The sequence below is a fragment of the Tursiops truncatus genome, chromosome 16 (assembly GCF_011762595.2).
Source record: "Tursiops truncatus isolate mTurTru1 chromosome 16, mTurTru1.mat.Y, whole genome shotgun sequence".
Taxonomy (NCBI): Eukaryota; Metazoa; Chordata; class Mammalia; order Artiodactyla; family Delphinidae; genus Tursiops; species Tursiops truncatus.
This window is the reverse complement of record NC_047049.1, coordinates 79,264,012-79,280,564: the sequence shown is the minus strand read 5'-3', so window position 1 is coordinate 79,280,564 and position 16,553 is coordinate 79,264,012. Positions and strand designations below refer to the sequence as shown.

The 16,553-nt window shown below is 49.7% G+C and overlaps 1 protein-coding gene across 1 annotated transcript in view; it reads right to left on the bottom strand.

Annotated features, from left to right (window-relative positions):
• Positions 1 to 16,553, bottom strand: part of PCNX2 (pecanex 2) — a 272,196-nt gene that overhangs the window by 10,398 nt on the left and 245,245 nt on the right. Inside the window, exons 27-31 of the mRNA XM_019941562.3 lie at positions 16,024 to 16,257; positions 12,700 to 12,812; positions 2,556 to 2,700; positions 1,875 to 2,105; positions 637 to 911 (exon numbers count right to left, since the gene is read on the bottom strand). Of these exons, the coding sequence (XP_019797121.2) occupies positions 637 to 911; positions 1,875 to 2,105; positions 2,556 to 2,700; positions 12,700 to 12,812; positions 16,024 to 16,257 (998 nt within the window). The remainder of the gene's footprint in view (positions 1 to 636; positions 912 to 1,874; positions 2,106 to 2,555; positions 2,701 to 12,699; positions 12,813 to 16,023; positions 16,258 to 16,553) is intronic.

Sequence of the window (16,553 nt, the reverse complement as noted above, 5' to 3'; positions counted from 1 at the left end):
GGGTCTCACCAAAACATTTCTGATTGTCCCAAACGCCCCATCACATTCGTATCCAAATCAGGGTGGCAGACCGGACTCTACAGGTGAGCAGCACACCTGGGACATCGGTGGAGAGAGGGGCTTCCGTTCCCCAAACCTCAGAGTCTGATAAACGAATACACCACGCCCGGATGAAGAAGCCGCAGGTCCCACCAGCCACAGGAACCCTCAGCTCTGGGGCCTGACATGGAGCTCTGCCAGATTCAGACAGAACATCTTAGAATTCGTTCCAACTCACCAGGGACACCGTTACAACGGGGTGAGAAGACTTAACGGGATGAGAGATGAGTGCCGGGTGGGAGGAGGGATTTCAAGCCCCGTTCTTTGAGACAGATGTTTAACAGCCACTCCCAAAGACCCATAACCTCGGCAGTACCGCAAGGACTCAAGCCCAAGTCTCAGCCCGTGGATGCAAGGGGGAGGGAGACGGACTCATCTGATGAAACAAAGGATGCGCTGCGGCGCACTTGGGCACGGCAGTTTTCATCTCAGGAGGAAAGAGCCATGGACAGTGACATTCCAACCAGAAGCCCTGGAGTCGCAGCCCCGCCCCATCCAGCATCCGGGTAAATAATGGCCTTTGTTGTCAAGACCCACCTTAACCACTTGGCTCGGAACCACGCCCTGACGCTGTCCAAGGTGACGGGTCCGCTCCAGACGTTCTTCAGCTGCCTGTGGGTCCCTAGGTAGGAGGTGGTGAGCGGGGAGACATACATGGGGTAGCCCAGGGGCTGGTCGCAGGAGGAACTGATCAGGTTCCGGAGGACCTGCTTGTGGTTCTGAATGCTGCCGCGCTCGGGATTGCAGTTGCGGAGGAAGATGAGCTCTTGCTGCTGCCCCGCCCAAAGGCCACGGACACACTCTCTGTTCACCTGCAGGGCGGGGAAGACGCGGAGAGAAAAGCAGATGGCGGGGGCCGCCAGCATGTTGGTTCTGGGTCTGAGTACCTGGGACCGCAATACTTTGGCCTGAAGCTTTCATAGTCAAGCCCGAATGGCAGCCCCGTAAGGTGGATGTGATGCCACTTTCACGGGGCCACAGAGATCAAATTAAAAGGAAGGAAGGCTTTGTTTCAGCGCGGTGGTTTGAAGCTATAGGAAGAAGAGAATCTCTGGGAAGGGAGTTCTCGGGTTCAGGAACAGGTTATGAGAGGAAGGTCTGGAATTTTAGAGAATTGTAAAGTCTTTAAGAATAAGCTAGGGGCTTCCCTGGCGGCACAGTGGTTAAGAATCCGCCTGCCAGTGCAGGGGACGCGGGTTCAAGCCCTGGTCCGGGAAGATCCCACATGCCGTGGAGCAACTAAGCCCGTGCGCCACAACTATTGAGCCTGCTCTCTAGAGCCCGCGAGCCACAACTACTGAACCCACGTGCCACAAGTACTGAAGTCCACGTGCCTAGAGCCCATGCTCCGCAACAAGAGAATGAGAAGCCTGTGCACCGCAACGAAGAGTAGCCCCCGCTCGCCGCAGCTAGAGAAAGCCTGCGTGCAACAAAGACCCAATGCAGCCAAAAATAAATAAATTAATTAATTAAAAAAAAAGAATAAGCTAGATCCTGACCCTCAGCGACATGTGTGTCTAGCCTACCAGGACTTCTTGCCAAAGCTGTCACCTGGGCACCGGCTCTCTGGGTGGGAAAGGGCCCTGGAGGAGATGCACTGCCTGCCCCGGGGGTGCCCTGCATGCTGGGCAATGCTGCCCCCCCAACCCTGGGACCGTGGGTCTAGACGGAGGACGCTGGCCCAGGGCGAGGGCATCGGTGCCAATCCATCCTATTTCTTCTCACATTCCCCCCAGCTGGGAGGCTCGGGCCAGCTGGGAAGGATGGCCCCGTACCTTGATCACCTTGAAGCTCAGGAAGCTCCTGTGCAGCATGATGACCTTGTACTCGTCCGTGCCCTCGTCTACCACGTGCCGCAGGGTCAGCAGCTCCTCCTTGTTGGCCAGCATGGCGCCCCTCCAGGCCGGGTCGCCCTCATGGCAGATGACCACTTTCTTCTCAAAGGACTGTATGGCCTCGTAGAGGACCACGGGGTCCTCGTACTCGTCGGGGCAAGTGAACTGGTCCTGGGGAAGGAAGTCCAGCTTTGGGTCAGGAGGACCAGAGAGCTGGCCCCGGGTGGGTGCAAGGCCAAGCCCACCTGCACGTCTCACAGTGGCCCTGAGTGGATGGAGGACACCTTGCCAACCCAGCACCCTTGGCCTCGGGGCTGTGCTAGGCAAGGAGCTTGTGGCTTAGGTGCCTATGACTTTTTGAGACAGCGTGGGCACTTCTGATGTCATTTTCTCTGGCCAAGTCCCCTCTTCCATCCTAGTGGGAGATCGCCACCTCCTAGGGGTCTTGAGGACACACTGTCACGGACACCGTCAAGAATCTGCGATGCCTCAACGCTTAGTTACTAAATCAGAAGCCCACTCATCAATGTCATGCCGAGGAAGGGGACTGCGTTTTTGAAAGGTCATTTTTTCCCCCTGATGTTTCAGGCTTATACTTTTTTTAATAAAAGGAATGTTTACCTGATGCAGCTTCAGGGACATCCTGAGAGCTGGGGCAACAACTTTGTGCAGCAGGTCGATGTCTGCAAACACCCACTCATCCTGGGCTGTTATTCTGAAGTCACCTTTGAAGAGGGTGTGGAGGCCGTACAGGAAAGAATCCAGGCTGCGAAACAAAGTCGAGTTTGTCCGTTCATACGGAGCAAAGGTGTTCAGGCTCCTGTCACCCTGAGCTGGCCTGAGTTTCCCTTGTGTCACCTCAGGAAGGATTTTACTGTCTTTAGGCTGATCCAGCAGAGGTCCCAGCGAACACCTGACACTGCAGGCCGTATTCGGACCCTCGTGACAACTGCTGCAATGGTCACCTTCAGGGATAGCCACTGATGCTCTGGGTCCCTGAGTGTGATGGTGGAGGTCCTGGTCAGAGCTGGCCTGCTATGTCCACAGGCAGAGTGAGTGCTGAGACACGGGGCCGTCTGGTCCAGGAGCCCTGGGGCCTCCACTTCTTGGGAGGGAGGCAGGGAGGCCAGGGCAAGAACCCAGGCCCTTCCACTGGTCGTCTCTGTGTTTCTGGATAGCGCTTTCGGACTATGTCACTCATAATAAAAATTGGATTCTCCCACCATATGGAGAGAAAATGACACCAAATCCAATCTCAAACTGGCCATTTAGATTCTCAGAGAACCTGCAGCTCCCAATCCCACCTTTTTTTTAATGACTAGAGGATGAGGCACGATAGAGGGGATTAAAATGAATGACGGAAGGATTTCTCGGGCTGTCCAGGTTTTTATGTTTCTAGGCTTTTGGGCTTTGTTTCCATTTCCTGCATGTAATTAAGCATCGCCTGGGTGGAGAGCAGAGAGGTGCCCGAGGGACATCTTTCACGGTCTGGGTCCTTTACCTTTTGGGTCAACGCAGGGAGTGGGTCTGGGAAAGCGACTCACCCTGTATTATGAGGAGGGAAAGAATGGTTCTTCCCTCATTCGTCGCCTCGAGTTCCAGTGATACACTCAGTCCCAGCGTCCTCTAAACACCCTGGCCTCTGACATCCCTGAGCGGGAGTGTGGGCAGCTGTACGAGAAACAGCATCCCCGACGGGGTTGAACTGGGACAGAACGAGCAGGGAAGTGTGTGCGGAAGACACGCTCCGAGGATGGAACTGAGAAGGATCTAATGAGCTGGCTCGCCCAGCAAGACTTTGGATCCCATGCAGCACGCCAGACCCACACGTCAGGGAAACAGCTCCACTGTTGGCTGCTGGAGCACGTCGTTGCGAAACACCCCAGCATCATCAACCTCCTTCCAGAACTCCCTTGAGAGGGATGCCGGGGCTTGGAGTCAGAGCAGGCCGTGGGAAACGGGAGCAGCCAGGGTCTAGGCAGGTGGGGCAGATGCTGTGGCCTCGAGGAGCCCAGAACCTTCCAGAAAGAGTCCAGGAGGCAGCCCTCCTGAACAGGCTCCCCCGACACAGAACAGAGACTTCCTGGAGCTGCCTGTGGTCCTGGGAGGGGAGGGGTGGACCGCAGAGCCAGGCTGGAGCAGTGCAGATGCAGGGAGGGAAGCTTTGAAACGGTGCTAACTGCTGTCACTGAAAATGGTCCAAAATGCCCCTGTCATCAGATAGGGGTGAAGTCCTGAAAAGAGGGGGTTAAACGTGGGTGGGTTTTTTTTCTGGAAAGGATTAGAAGCATGCCTCGCTGCTTGCACACAGGCGTAGAGAAATCACTCCTCTTGAGGTGGGGCTGGGGACGGTGGCAGAGGAAGATAGAGGGACCTGCGCAGATGCCCAGGGCGACATGGGCAGATGGAAGAGGAGACCCGGAGAGTCAGCCCATCCTTTGCTCGGCGCCGTGTGAAAGCAGCCATAGGCCCGACTGCGCGGTCGGGAAAAGGCCCTTCCACGGGACCGCCCTGAGTGAGTGTGAGCCCACCCCAGGGCCCCAACGGTAGATGCTTTACCGGCCCTTTCTATTTTCAGAGGAAAATGACACTTCGTGACGCTTACTGCCGTTCCATTAAAATGAGCCTCAGTGCACAAATGAACGTATCTATGACACAGAAACAGAATCACAGGCACAGAGAACAGACCGCTGGTGGCCAAGGGGGAGGGGGCGGAGGAGGGAAGGACTGGGAGTCTGGGATTAGCAGATGCAAACTATTATCTATAGTCTGGGATTAGCAGATGCAAACTATTATCTATAGGATGGATAAACTATTATCTATAGGATGGATAGGACCTTGTAGATAAACTATTATCTACAAGGTCCTACTGTAGAGCACAGGGAACTCTATTCAGTATCCTGTGATAAACCATCACGGAAAAGAATATGAGAAAGCATGTATATGTGTGCATAACTGAATCACTTTGCTGTACAGCAGAAATAAACACAACATTGGAAATCAACTACATTTCAATTTAAAAAACAAGTTTTTTTTAAATGAGTCTCCATGTAGAAAACAAAGCCTCGGGTAGAATTCCACTAGATGGATGGCATTACCCCCAGCACCTTAAAGGTACAGGCATCCTCAAAGTGAGGGTGTCTCATTACCTGCCTTTTAACCTCAGGAGGAGGAGGAGGAGGAAAGCAGAGATGTGACGAGCTGGGAGGTTTGGCGGGGAGAGCACAGGTCTCCAGGTTGCCTGCAGCACATTGCTGACTTGGAGCACCATCGGGCTTGGTCTTGTTAAAACTCTACTGAGAGATGACAGCCCCCCACCCAGGCCAACAGCTGGAGCGGGGAAACAGGGTTACATCTGAGTCGATCAAGGTTGGCCTTCGTGGGGACCAGAACAGCCACCGCCCGGCCCCCAGCGCTGCCTTTATTTACTAAGTTTCTAGCACGTGTGCAGTGCCATGTAAGGCCGGGTTTATCTCGGTGCTGCGGTCTGGCTCTCTACCTGTGGATGTAGAGACTGTCCCTGCGCTGAGGACTGCTTGGCGACAAACTCTATAAAGGGCCTTCTGTACCTCTTCTGCTGCACTCAACCCATGTTCCACGGAGTCAGGACTTGAATCATACGTCGCCTTCATAACTGTGTGTGCACGTGTGTATGTGTGTGTGTATGTGTGTACACGAGCACGGGTGCACATCTGTGTGTGTACACGAGCATAGGTGCACATCTGTGTGTGTGTGTGCATATGTGTGTGCGTGCGTGTACATAGGTGCACATTTGTGTGTGTGCATGAGCATGGGTGCACGTTTGTGTGTACATGTGTGTACATGTGTGCATTTACATGGGTACACGCGTGTGTGCTCACGCGTGTGTTGGAAAGGATGATCCAGCCTCCACCTCAGAGTGACTCTGCACCCCCAGCAGACACCAACGACCACCAAGCCGGGTCTTCGCGACACTCTGCTTGTACCGCCTCCTATTCTTTCTGGTTCTGACCCCGCTTCCTGTTCTACGATGACATAACCCCTGGTGCTGCACAGATGAGAGGCTGGAGCCACCAGTACTGGAGCACAGTCACTCATAGCCTTCGTGGAAATGGCCACGTTCCAGCTGGAGGCTCCGGCTGTTGCCTGCAGTGCCAGCGGAAACGCCAGCCCCAGGTTAGCCTAAGGCTCATGCTTTAACGGGTCCCGCCCAGTTCAGCATTCTCACCCATCACCTTTCACGGCAACGACAGCTTGAGGACGGCCAGTTGAAGCAAAGGTTGTTTTCACTCCTTGTATCGCATCTTTCTTTATCCACAGAGGAGTCCTCAGAGCTCTATACTAGCCAGATGCTCCTTAAGCCCCTCGAAGCCCTACTTTTGTTCAAAATCACTGACCAACTCAGCCCAGTTTTCACCTGCACCCTCTCACTGGTTCTTGGCCCAAGGACATTTTGGCCCCCGGGGGACATCTGACAATATCTGGAGACATATTTTGGACGTCACAGCTGAAGGGGGTGGTGCTCCTGGCACCCGGTGGGTAGAGGCCAGGCAGCAACGTCCAGGACGGTCCCCCCCCAACAAAGAACCACACAGCCTAAAATGTGAATAGTGCCACTGCTGAGAAACCCTGCTCTCTAAGAAAAAGTAGCCTTCAAGATAGAGATTTTAAGTTTTGGACAATGCGTCATTACCTTGGGTGCAGCGCCAGTGAACCTGAGGATTCAGGTGGAAACAAGTCTAATGCTGGGGCCTGGGGCCTATATTCTGACTCAGCTGCTCGGGCGATCCTGAGGCGCCAGGGGTGATTCTGGGGACCAGAACACCCAGACATTTCAGGGAGCCTGGGCAGGCTGGGCAAGGCTGGTCCAGGGCAGGGTGCACGGTGTTAGCTGGGTGATGGAGAGGGACAGAAATGATGCCCCCCAGCACCCGGCCAGCGACGTGGAAAGAGAGGGGGAAAAGGCACCTGGGGACTTCCCTGGTGGTCCAGTGGGTAAGACTCCGTGCTCCCAGTGCCAGCGGCCCGGGTTCGATCCCTGGCTGGGGAACTAAGATCCCGCGCGCCGCAGCTAAGACCTGGTGCAGCCATAATAAATAAGTAAATATTTTTAAAAGAAAAAAAGGCGCCTGCCAGCGCTTCTGTCCCTTGAGAAAGTCCCGCCAGATCCCTGCCCCTCCGTCAAGTGCCTTAAGATTAATCGATGTACCTCCTTGTACAATCCAGGTGCCTTTCAATCCAGCGTGCTGGCGCTCGGAACAGGTGAGTTTGGGCACAAGCTCTTCAGAGCTGAGTCTCGGTTTCCCACAGCCCTCGGGCTCTCCTGGACGTGAGTCCCACTGGTTTCAAAGCCAGATTTTATGGGGCTTGTTTTTCTGCTTCAGGTCCCCCAGCTGGGGAGCCCAATGTGGGCCTCAGACCCCTCGCTCCTCAGGGGGGACCCCCTCGGTGGTGACTTCCCTCCCACTTGTGGGTCGTCATACTGGAGGTGCAGGTTCTGACTGGACCGTGTCTCCGCCCCTCCTACCCTTCTCGATCTGGCCTATTCTGATATCCTTAGTTGCAGAAAATCTGTCCTGCTAGTCTTCTCAGGGACTGTTGTTCTATGTGACGTGGTAGGTTTGGTGTGATCGTGAGAACAGGTGACCTCAGAATCTTCCTACACCACCATCTTGACCTGAGCTGGACGACTAGATTTTAATCTCTGGTTCAGGACCGTGCGTCATGTTTACTTTATTTCTCTTCTAGATCCTGATTTCTGAGTTTCCTACCCCAGTCTGTCAGGCAGACCTCAGTCTTGTCTGCAAGAGGATTCACTATGACGTCTGGCCCTAGTCTGGGGTCCCGTCTCCAGTAGAAGGTCGGCAGGGAAACAGATTATGTCCGGGATTCCTGAAGAACGCGATTTTCCTCAGTCCGCTGTGGGTGAGAGCAGGGTGGACATGGTAGATGTGACCCCAGACTAGGACAGTGACCCCCTGCCACAAGGTCATCTGTAAGGGCTCTCAGCCTCCAGCACAGGACATCTAGGGCTGGACTGTTTGCCATTTTTCAAGCTTACATTTATCTTGACATGTTCTATTCTCTTAGAAGCCTCGTTACTCCAAGAGTCAGTAAAATTTCTTCTTCAAGCAAACATGTTGCTGCTGTGGATACAGCCACCTTCTCACCTTTTATCTCTATAAATGGACCATCAGCTAGGATCCACTCATCACCTCTCATGTACCTGAAGACAGTCACCAAGCCATCTTTTAGCCCCTGTGGTCAGTGAAACTATCCTGATTTCCTCCTAAACATGCCTTTATATTTGTGTGCTCTTGTTCAGCAGGAGACACAGTTCTACGAAGGGGATAGGCCCCAAACTCCAAATTAAAACCATCATCAGGGTTTGCTTGTCACAACCCTATTAACTCATCCTATTTCCGTAACATATGGACATCTTATCTGAAGACATTGTACATACCTGTACTCCTTTGCTCCCTTGCATTCAGCTTATCATGTAAGCTGATTCTCAATTTGCTCATCCTCTCTAACTTTTCATGCATGTATTTTTCTTCCTTGAGGATAGCCTATCAAAGCTATGTCACTGCTGTGAAGACAAAATATTTCCCCAAGAAACCCATCAAATGAAGCAGAGCTTGTGACTTACGCTAGGCTGCTATATAAGACTTATCTGTGGAGTAAGGGTTCAAAAATCATCTGTTAGTCTTTAATACTAAATATGTGAGAATGACTTGTTAGGTCTCAGAAAGTACACTTAAGGGCATACTCCTGAGTTAAAATTATACGAGGATAAAGCGCATGTGCGCACACGCGCGCACGCACACGCACGCACGCGCACACACACACACAGATCATAAGCCACTCCTACTTTGAACATGAATAAAATATTAGCAAAGTGAATCCATCATTGCATAGATAGAATGTATCGTGACCAAGAAGAGCTTATCTCAGAATTGTAAGGATGTTTTAATGAAGAAATCTATTCATATACCCTAGTACGTTAATAGATTTAAGAAGAATTTCATCTGAATGTGAGCCCTCAAACTTTGAAAGAATTCCACATCGTTTCCTGATGAAAGCTTTAGCAATCTAGGAAGAGGAGGACACTCCTGACGATGAAAATGGTCTAACAGAATCCTAAAACAAACCTTATTTTTTAACGCTGAAATATGACACTTGTTCCCCATTAATGTCTGGATTAACGTGAGGATGCTGTGTTAGACCGAACAATGGCCCCCAACATGTCCATGTCCTAATCTCTGGAACCCGTGGTTCTGTTACCTTACAGGGCACAAGGAATTTTGCAGATGTGATTAAATTGAGCATTTTGAGATGCGGAGATTTTCCTGGATTATCTGGGAGGGTCCAGATAATAAGATAAGCAAAAGGATCCTCATAAGTTAAAGAAGGAAGTGGGTGAGGTAGAGTTTGTCAGAGAGAGATTGGAAAAGGCTACACGTTTGGCTGGGAAGATGGAGGAAGGGGTCGCTGCGACGTAGGCGGCCTCTAGAACAGGGGATGGATTCTCCCCTCAGAGCCTCCAGAAGGAATGCAGACACCTTGATTTTAGCCTAGTGAAACCCGTTTTCTACTTTTGATCTCCAGAGCTGTAAGACAGCTAATGTATGCTGCTGTAAGCCACCGACTTTGTGGTAAGTTGTTATAGCAGCAACTGGAAACTAACACAGACGCCCACCTCCAACTGGAGGTCAGAGCCAACGGAACAGGAAAAAGAACTGAGGTAGAAATACAGGAAAGAAAAAGGCAAAACTGTCATTGTTTGCAGATATGTCTTTTCAGCAGAAAATCAAATAGAACTAATTGAAATAATGTTTATAACAGAGTTCAGTAGAGGTGCCCAGGATGAAATCGGTATAAAAAACTAAATACAGTAAGTCCCCTACATACATACGAGTTCCATTACAAGAGCACATTCGTTAAGTCCAAGTTGTTCGTAAGCCCAACAAATTAGCCTAGGTACCCAACTAACACAATCGGCTATATAGTACTGTACTGTAATCGGTTTATAATACTTTCCACATAAATAATACATAAAAAACAAACACAGTAAAGTACACAAAAGCACAACCACTTGCAGAGGATGCACGCGTGTAACAATGTACGCCAGACACGGGAACTAACTTACATGACTGGGCATGCAAACGCATGTTCGCATCTTTGAAAGTTTGAAACTTGAAGGTTCGTATGTAGGGGACTTACTGTAACCTTCCTGTATACCAGCAGTAGCCAATTAGAAAAGGTGACAGGAAAAAAAGGATCTTATTCATGATCACAATAAAACTATAAAATACCTAGAGACAATTCCATTAGGGATTACAAATCTCCCCAAAAATGATAAACTATTATGGAAAGACATTTAAAAAACGGAATGATTACAAAGATACACCATATTATTGACTGATGTCCGTTCTTTCCCCAAATTAATCTGTGAATTTAATATATTCTAAATCAAAATTCCAAATGAGGTTTTTTATAAGATATGAGTCTAAATTTCACCTGAGGAGAAAATGAGGAGTAGCAGGCCCACCATAAAAACAAGTGCACCTTGAAATATGGTACAGGACTGCTCAGTGAAGTGACTCAGTCCCAGATAATCAAATCTTTCCCTAGACTAGCAAGAGTATCATTCCCAGATTTATCTCATTGCTATGTTTGCAACAAGCAGAGCCGACTTGGAGTATGAGAAGCTGTTTGAAACAAAAAAAAAATCCCATCAAAGCAAGGCTGACCAAAGCAGCTGCTAGGCACGGTGCTTATTCAAGGAAAAAATAAATAAAACAGACCAAGTTAGATACAGCTGGATCAGGAATATTGGAACAAGTAACACAAAGAACAAGATGGAAGAAATCTGAAAATATGTTGTACGGGAATGGAAAGAGTGAAATCGTTGAAGCATTTTTTTGCAGTTTGTAAAGAAAATTTGAAATTTATTAAAAAAAGAAAAAAGAAAAACCTTCCCATTGATCCAATAAAAGATCATGTGCTTGGATGCTGTGAATATCTGACGACTCATTTTGTGATGTGGAGTCCAGAATCTTCTGAGGCCCTTCTCAAAGAGTATTCCCTATGTACAGATTATAGGGGACTGTTTTACAAAGCCCACGAAGGAGGCTTCTGCTAGACTTTCAATCATCAGATTCAGTCCCAGATGACCACAGAGGGAACTGCCTGGGTCTAGTATGAGGCTGAGTCAGGTAGGAGGGAAGAGAGGGGCTAGAAGCAGGTCAGCTCCTCCCCGGAGTATTTCCTAGACCACAGATCAACACAATACTTTAACTGGTGAGCATTTCTCATCTATGAAGAAAATCATAAAGTTCTGGGATGTGGGTGTTGAAAGACTAGCTGTCACGAATTCCAACCACCTTGGTTCTCACCTTTTCCTCTTAGTGACTCAAGGCTATAGCCTCCAGAGGGGGATGGAGGGACTGCCAACCACATCACGTCACCCCTTACCAATGCACACACGTCACGGAGGACGCCTGTCCAGGGCTCGCCAACAGGAATGACTCAGAGCCATCCCCTGCAGGAAGGGCATTCGGAAACACCTTTGACAAGTCTCCCTGGACTTGTTCACCCAAAGGCCAGGCACTGTGACGGCTGTTAAACAAGCACACATGTGGCTTTTGCCCTTAAGCAGCCTGTCATCCCACCTAATAACCCCCACACACACTCAAGGAGGGTATCAGAAGGACCGCTTTGCAGAGCACCGGATCAACGATACAACGCAGACATCTTGAAGAAAGTCCAAGTGAAGGAGAAACCACTACCTAGAAGCTCTTTCTTTTTCAGCTCCCTGGGTCTGTATGATTCTCAGCCTCGGCTGCACGTTGACGCACCCGGGGAGCCATAAAAAAGTCCCGACGCGTGGTCCACCGCAGGGGCTGTGATGTGATCGCTCTGTCCTGGGCTAAGGCCTGGGCATCGGGATATGTACAAGCCCCTCGGGAGATTTTCATGTGCGCCAATCAAGAGGCCTCTGACGGACAGGCAGAATCTAGAACATCTGGTCCACAGCGCTAACTACCAAAGGGGCAGCGTGTGACACGGCCACCAGCCGGGGCTATGAGCAGGTGACTGTGAAATTCACAAGGGCGGTTTCCCCGGAGAAGGAGGAGGTCGGGGCAAAGAGCACAGCTCCATCTGCGATGCCAGTTCAGGGGCTTGTGTGTGAAGGCAAGACCTCAGGGACCGAGGGTGAAGGAGGGTGGAAGGGGCCAGGAGAGAGTTTAAGGCTAAACACAAAATTGTTTTGTTCTTTAAGAAGAGAGACTTGCAGAAAGAGAGTTTGAAAAAAAAACAGGAGAAGCAGTATCCAGTCATCAAAGCCCCAGGGAGTCAGGGCGGGGCAGGGGCTGGCGTTAAAGCACAGAAGTGACAATTTTCTTTTGTGAAGAAAAACGGGGGAAGGGAACTAACGTTCTTTTGAGCATTAATTCCGCTAAATACCAGGCTAGGCGCTTTGCATGCATGATTTCATTTAATCTTCCCAGAAAATTTGCAAGGAACCTTGTAACATAGAACAACGCCCTAGACCCAGAATTCTGGGGTTTTGACTGTTCTGTGTTACGGCTGTTTCCACATCTAATTCTCCAGATCACTGTGGTTAAAAAGTCTTCTCAGAGGCCCAACGTGATTTATTAGGGAGAAAACACTCCGGAAGAAGTAGGAGCAGTCTACTTTAAAATAAAGAAAACGATGGACAAAAATCTGTCCAACGTATAAAATGCCGACTGGTGTCTGTGACAACTGCTTCCCCAGGTACCTGAGGGCCATGTTGTGAGCCGCAGTCCCCAGAGCTCTCCTGCCCAGGATGCAGAGTGCGAACGACAAAGTCACCAGAGGAGAGTCCTCGTCACTGTCCAGGTGCTTCGAGGGCTGGAAGAACAAGGATGTTAATTCAGCTTTCACGTGGGTTCTGGACCAACAGACAACTATAAATGCAGAGGCTTTCCCTGTGTCACCCACGGTGGTCATCTGGGCCCCATTAAAGTGACCTGACAGATGGGAAACTCTGCTTCCTGAGTTTCTCTTGAGGTTGGACGTGGAAAAAAAATTTAAATGGGGGGCTTCCCTGGTGGCGCAGTGGTTGAGAGTCCGCCTGCCGATTGGGGGGATGCGGGTTCGTGCCCCGGTCCGGGAAGATCCCACATGCTGCGGAGTGGCTGGGCCCGTGAGCCATGGCCGCTGAGCCTGCGCGTCCGGAGCCTGTGCTCCGCAGCGGGAGAGGCCACAACAGTGAGAGGCCCACGTACCACAAAAAAAAAAAAAAAGAAAGAAAAAGAAAAATTTCAATGGGGAAACTACCTTAGGAAAGTAAAGGGACTAACACGAGGCTGGCTGGACTGCTTCCCTGGAATTGTGGATATGGTACCTCGAGGTCAGGAAGATGGTGAGAGCTTGCAGTCAAATGAACCGCCACCTGACCCTGTGCAACACCCACCTTAACCCTGTGCAACGCCCACCTTAACCCTGTGCAACGCCCACCTTAACCCTGTCCAAGCCCATCTTAACCCTATTCAACGCCCACCTTAACCCTGTGCAAGCCCACCTTAACCCTGTGCAACGCCCACCTTAACCCTGTCCAAGCCCATCTTAACCCTATTCAACGCCCACCTTAACCCTGTGCAAGCCCACCTTAACCCTGTCCAAGCCCATCTTAACCCTATTCAATGCCCACCTTAACCCTGTCCAATGCCCACCTTAACCCTGTCCAAGCCCATCTTAACCCTATTCAATGCCCACCTTAACCCTATTCAACGCCCATCTTAACCCTGTCCAATGCCCACCTTAACCGTGTCCAATGCAGGGCACAGGCACACCAGCAGGGAGAGAAGTATGGGAATCAAGTACAAATGAGGGTTTTCTGTTGCCTCCACAACAAGAAGCCCACGGAGCTGACCATAACTCCAACAATTAAATGAAGGGGGGTCATTCATAGCTTAAAAAGAGGGGCATGGGGAGATGCAGAAGGAATTTAAACTTAAAGTCTCTTTTGCAAGAAAAGAGAAATAATTTCATTTTTATGAGCCAGCTGAGCAAAGAGGAGTGCCGCCATTGTGGGGATAGCCAGGAAAATCAGTAGATTCTTTGACCATTTCAGCCACCAGGAGAGGCTCAGCGTGGGTTAGGATCTCAGCACACATTCTTCTGGCTGCACCTGGAGGAAGCAGACTCTGCCGCCTACTCTTTCTCCCACCTGTTTTCCATCACTCATGCAAAGGTCAAGGACCTGGGCTAGTGTCATCATTTGGCTTACCCTCTACAGGTCACACGACACACCCCATCAGCTGCTGAGAAGGCCATTTCAACTGGATCTACCACTTCCTTCAAAAACACATTGCGAGAAGCTTGCCAAATCCAGAGAAGCAGAGATCACCGACCCCCTCCACTTACCTACCTCCCCTTTCTCCTCCTTGTCTGCTTCCTTGTCTTCCTTTTCTAAGATGTCATTGTCCTTGGTTTCATTTCTAAGAGGCTGCTTTCATCCCCAGAAGTGTCCTCAGCACGTGAGCAACGATGCGCGCGCGCACACACACACGAACCTACGGGAGTAGCTTGGACTGTCTGATTGCTAAACAGAGTGTGCTGGTCCACGATTCAACACGTTCGGCAAATCCTCTGCATTTCAGCACCGATATACTCGGTACGGAAATCTCAAAAAGTAACTCTAAACAAAGAATTGTCCAGAGTTTTAAAACCGTGAAGGAGGCTTAACACTGCACTGACGCTGAACACAGTAAAGAGGAAAACGTACCTTCAAGGCCCCTTCACTGGACACGTGGTATATGAATTCTTCCATTTCATTTTGCTTAATTGTTAAACAAACACTTATCCAAATACTAGCGTCCTGGGACTTCCCTGGTGGCGCAGTGGTTAAGAATCCACCTGCCAATGCAGGGGACACGGGTTCAAGCCCTGGTCCAGGAAGATTCCACATGTCGCGGAACAACTAAGCCCGTGCGCCACAACTACTGAGCCTGCGCTCTAGAGCCCATGTGCCACAACTAGTGAGCCTGTGTGCCACAACTACTGAAGCCTGCGCACCTAGAGCCCATGCTCCACAAGAGAGGCCACCGCAATGAGAAGCCTGCGCACTGCAACAAAGAGTAGCCCCCGCTCGCCAAAACTAGAGAAAGCCCGCGTGCAGCAACGAAGACCCAATGCAGCCAAAAATAAATAAAATAAATAAATTTATATATATTAAAAAAAGCAAATACTAGTATCCTTCCTTGCCTCTATTTCATTATAGTCTATAGTATAAGAAAGAGATTATTAGAGAAATGCAAATTTAAACTACAGTGAGGTATCACCTCACACCAGTTAGAATGGGCATCATCAGAAAATCTACAAACAACAAATGCTGGAGAGGGTGTGGAGAAAAGGGAACCTTCTTGCACTGTTGGTGGGAATGTAAATTGATACAGCCACTATGGAAAAGAGTATGGAGGTTCCTTAAAGAACTAAAAATAGAACTACCATATGACCCAGCAATCCCACTACTGGGCATATACCCAGAGAAAACCATAATTCAAAAAGACACATGCACCCCAATGTTCATTGCAGCACTATTTACAATAACCAGGACATGGAAGCAACCTAAATGCCTATCGACAGACGAATGGATAAAGAAGATGTGGCACATATATACAATGGAATATTACTCAGCCATAAAAAGGAATGAAATTGGGTCATTTGTAGAGACGTGGATGAATCTAGAGACTGTCATACACAGTGAAGTAAATCAGAAAGAGAAAAACAAATATCGTATATTAACGCATATATGTGGAATCTAGAAAAATGGTACAGATGAACCCGTTTGCAGGGCAGAAATTGAGACACAGATGTAGAGAACAAACGTATGGACACCAAGGGGGGAAAGCGGCAGCGGGAGGTGGTGGGATGAACTGGGAGACTGGGATTAACATGTATGCACTAATATGTATACAATGGATAACTAATAAGAACCTGCCGTGTAAAAAATAAATTAAATTAAACTTTAAAAAAAGAAAAGAAAGAGATGGTCTTTACATGGCTCCTTCCTTTTTAAACTCACACTCGACTCCTCAGCCCCACGTCCCCTGCCTACCTCTTGCCTCTTCCGTGCACAGTACTGAATCCACTCCAGATACACGTTGCAGTAGCTGGCTCGAGTGATCCCCTGGAGACACGGGACATAGTCGTCATCGATGTTCATGTTGAACATTGCAAGGTCGCGCTCAATGTAATGCCACTTGGCAAAGGGCTGCAGGGACTTGAGAAGGGATTCGTTTTTGATCCAGGAAAACAGTTTGGGGGACGTCACCATATAGTATATTATACTCTGCCAAGAGAAAGCAAAATTTTGAGCCCTTATAGCCATTCCAAAGCCAGAAAGGCTTTTCCAACGATACTTCATAGAGTAAATCAACATCAGGGAGGTATGAGACATGAGATCCCCACAGGTGGTATCATTTGTTTTTCCTGCTAGACTTTCTTTTTTTTTTTTTTTTTGCTGTACGGGGGCCTCTCACTGTTGTGGCCTCTCCCATTGCGGAGCAATGGCTCCGGACGCGCAGGCTCAGCGCCCATGGCTCACGGGCCCAGCCGCTCCACGGCACGTGGGATCCTCCCGGACCG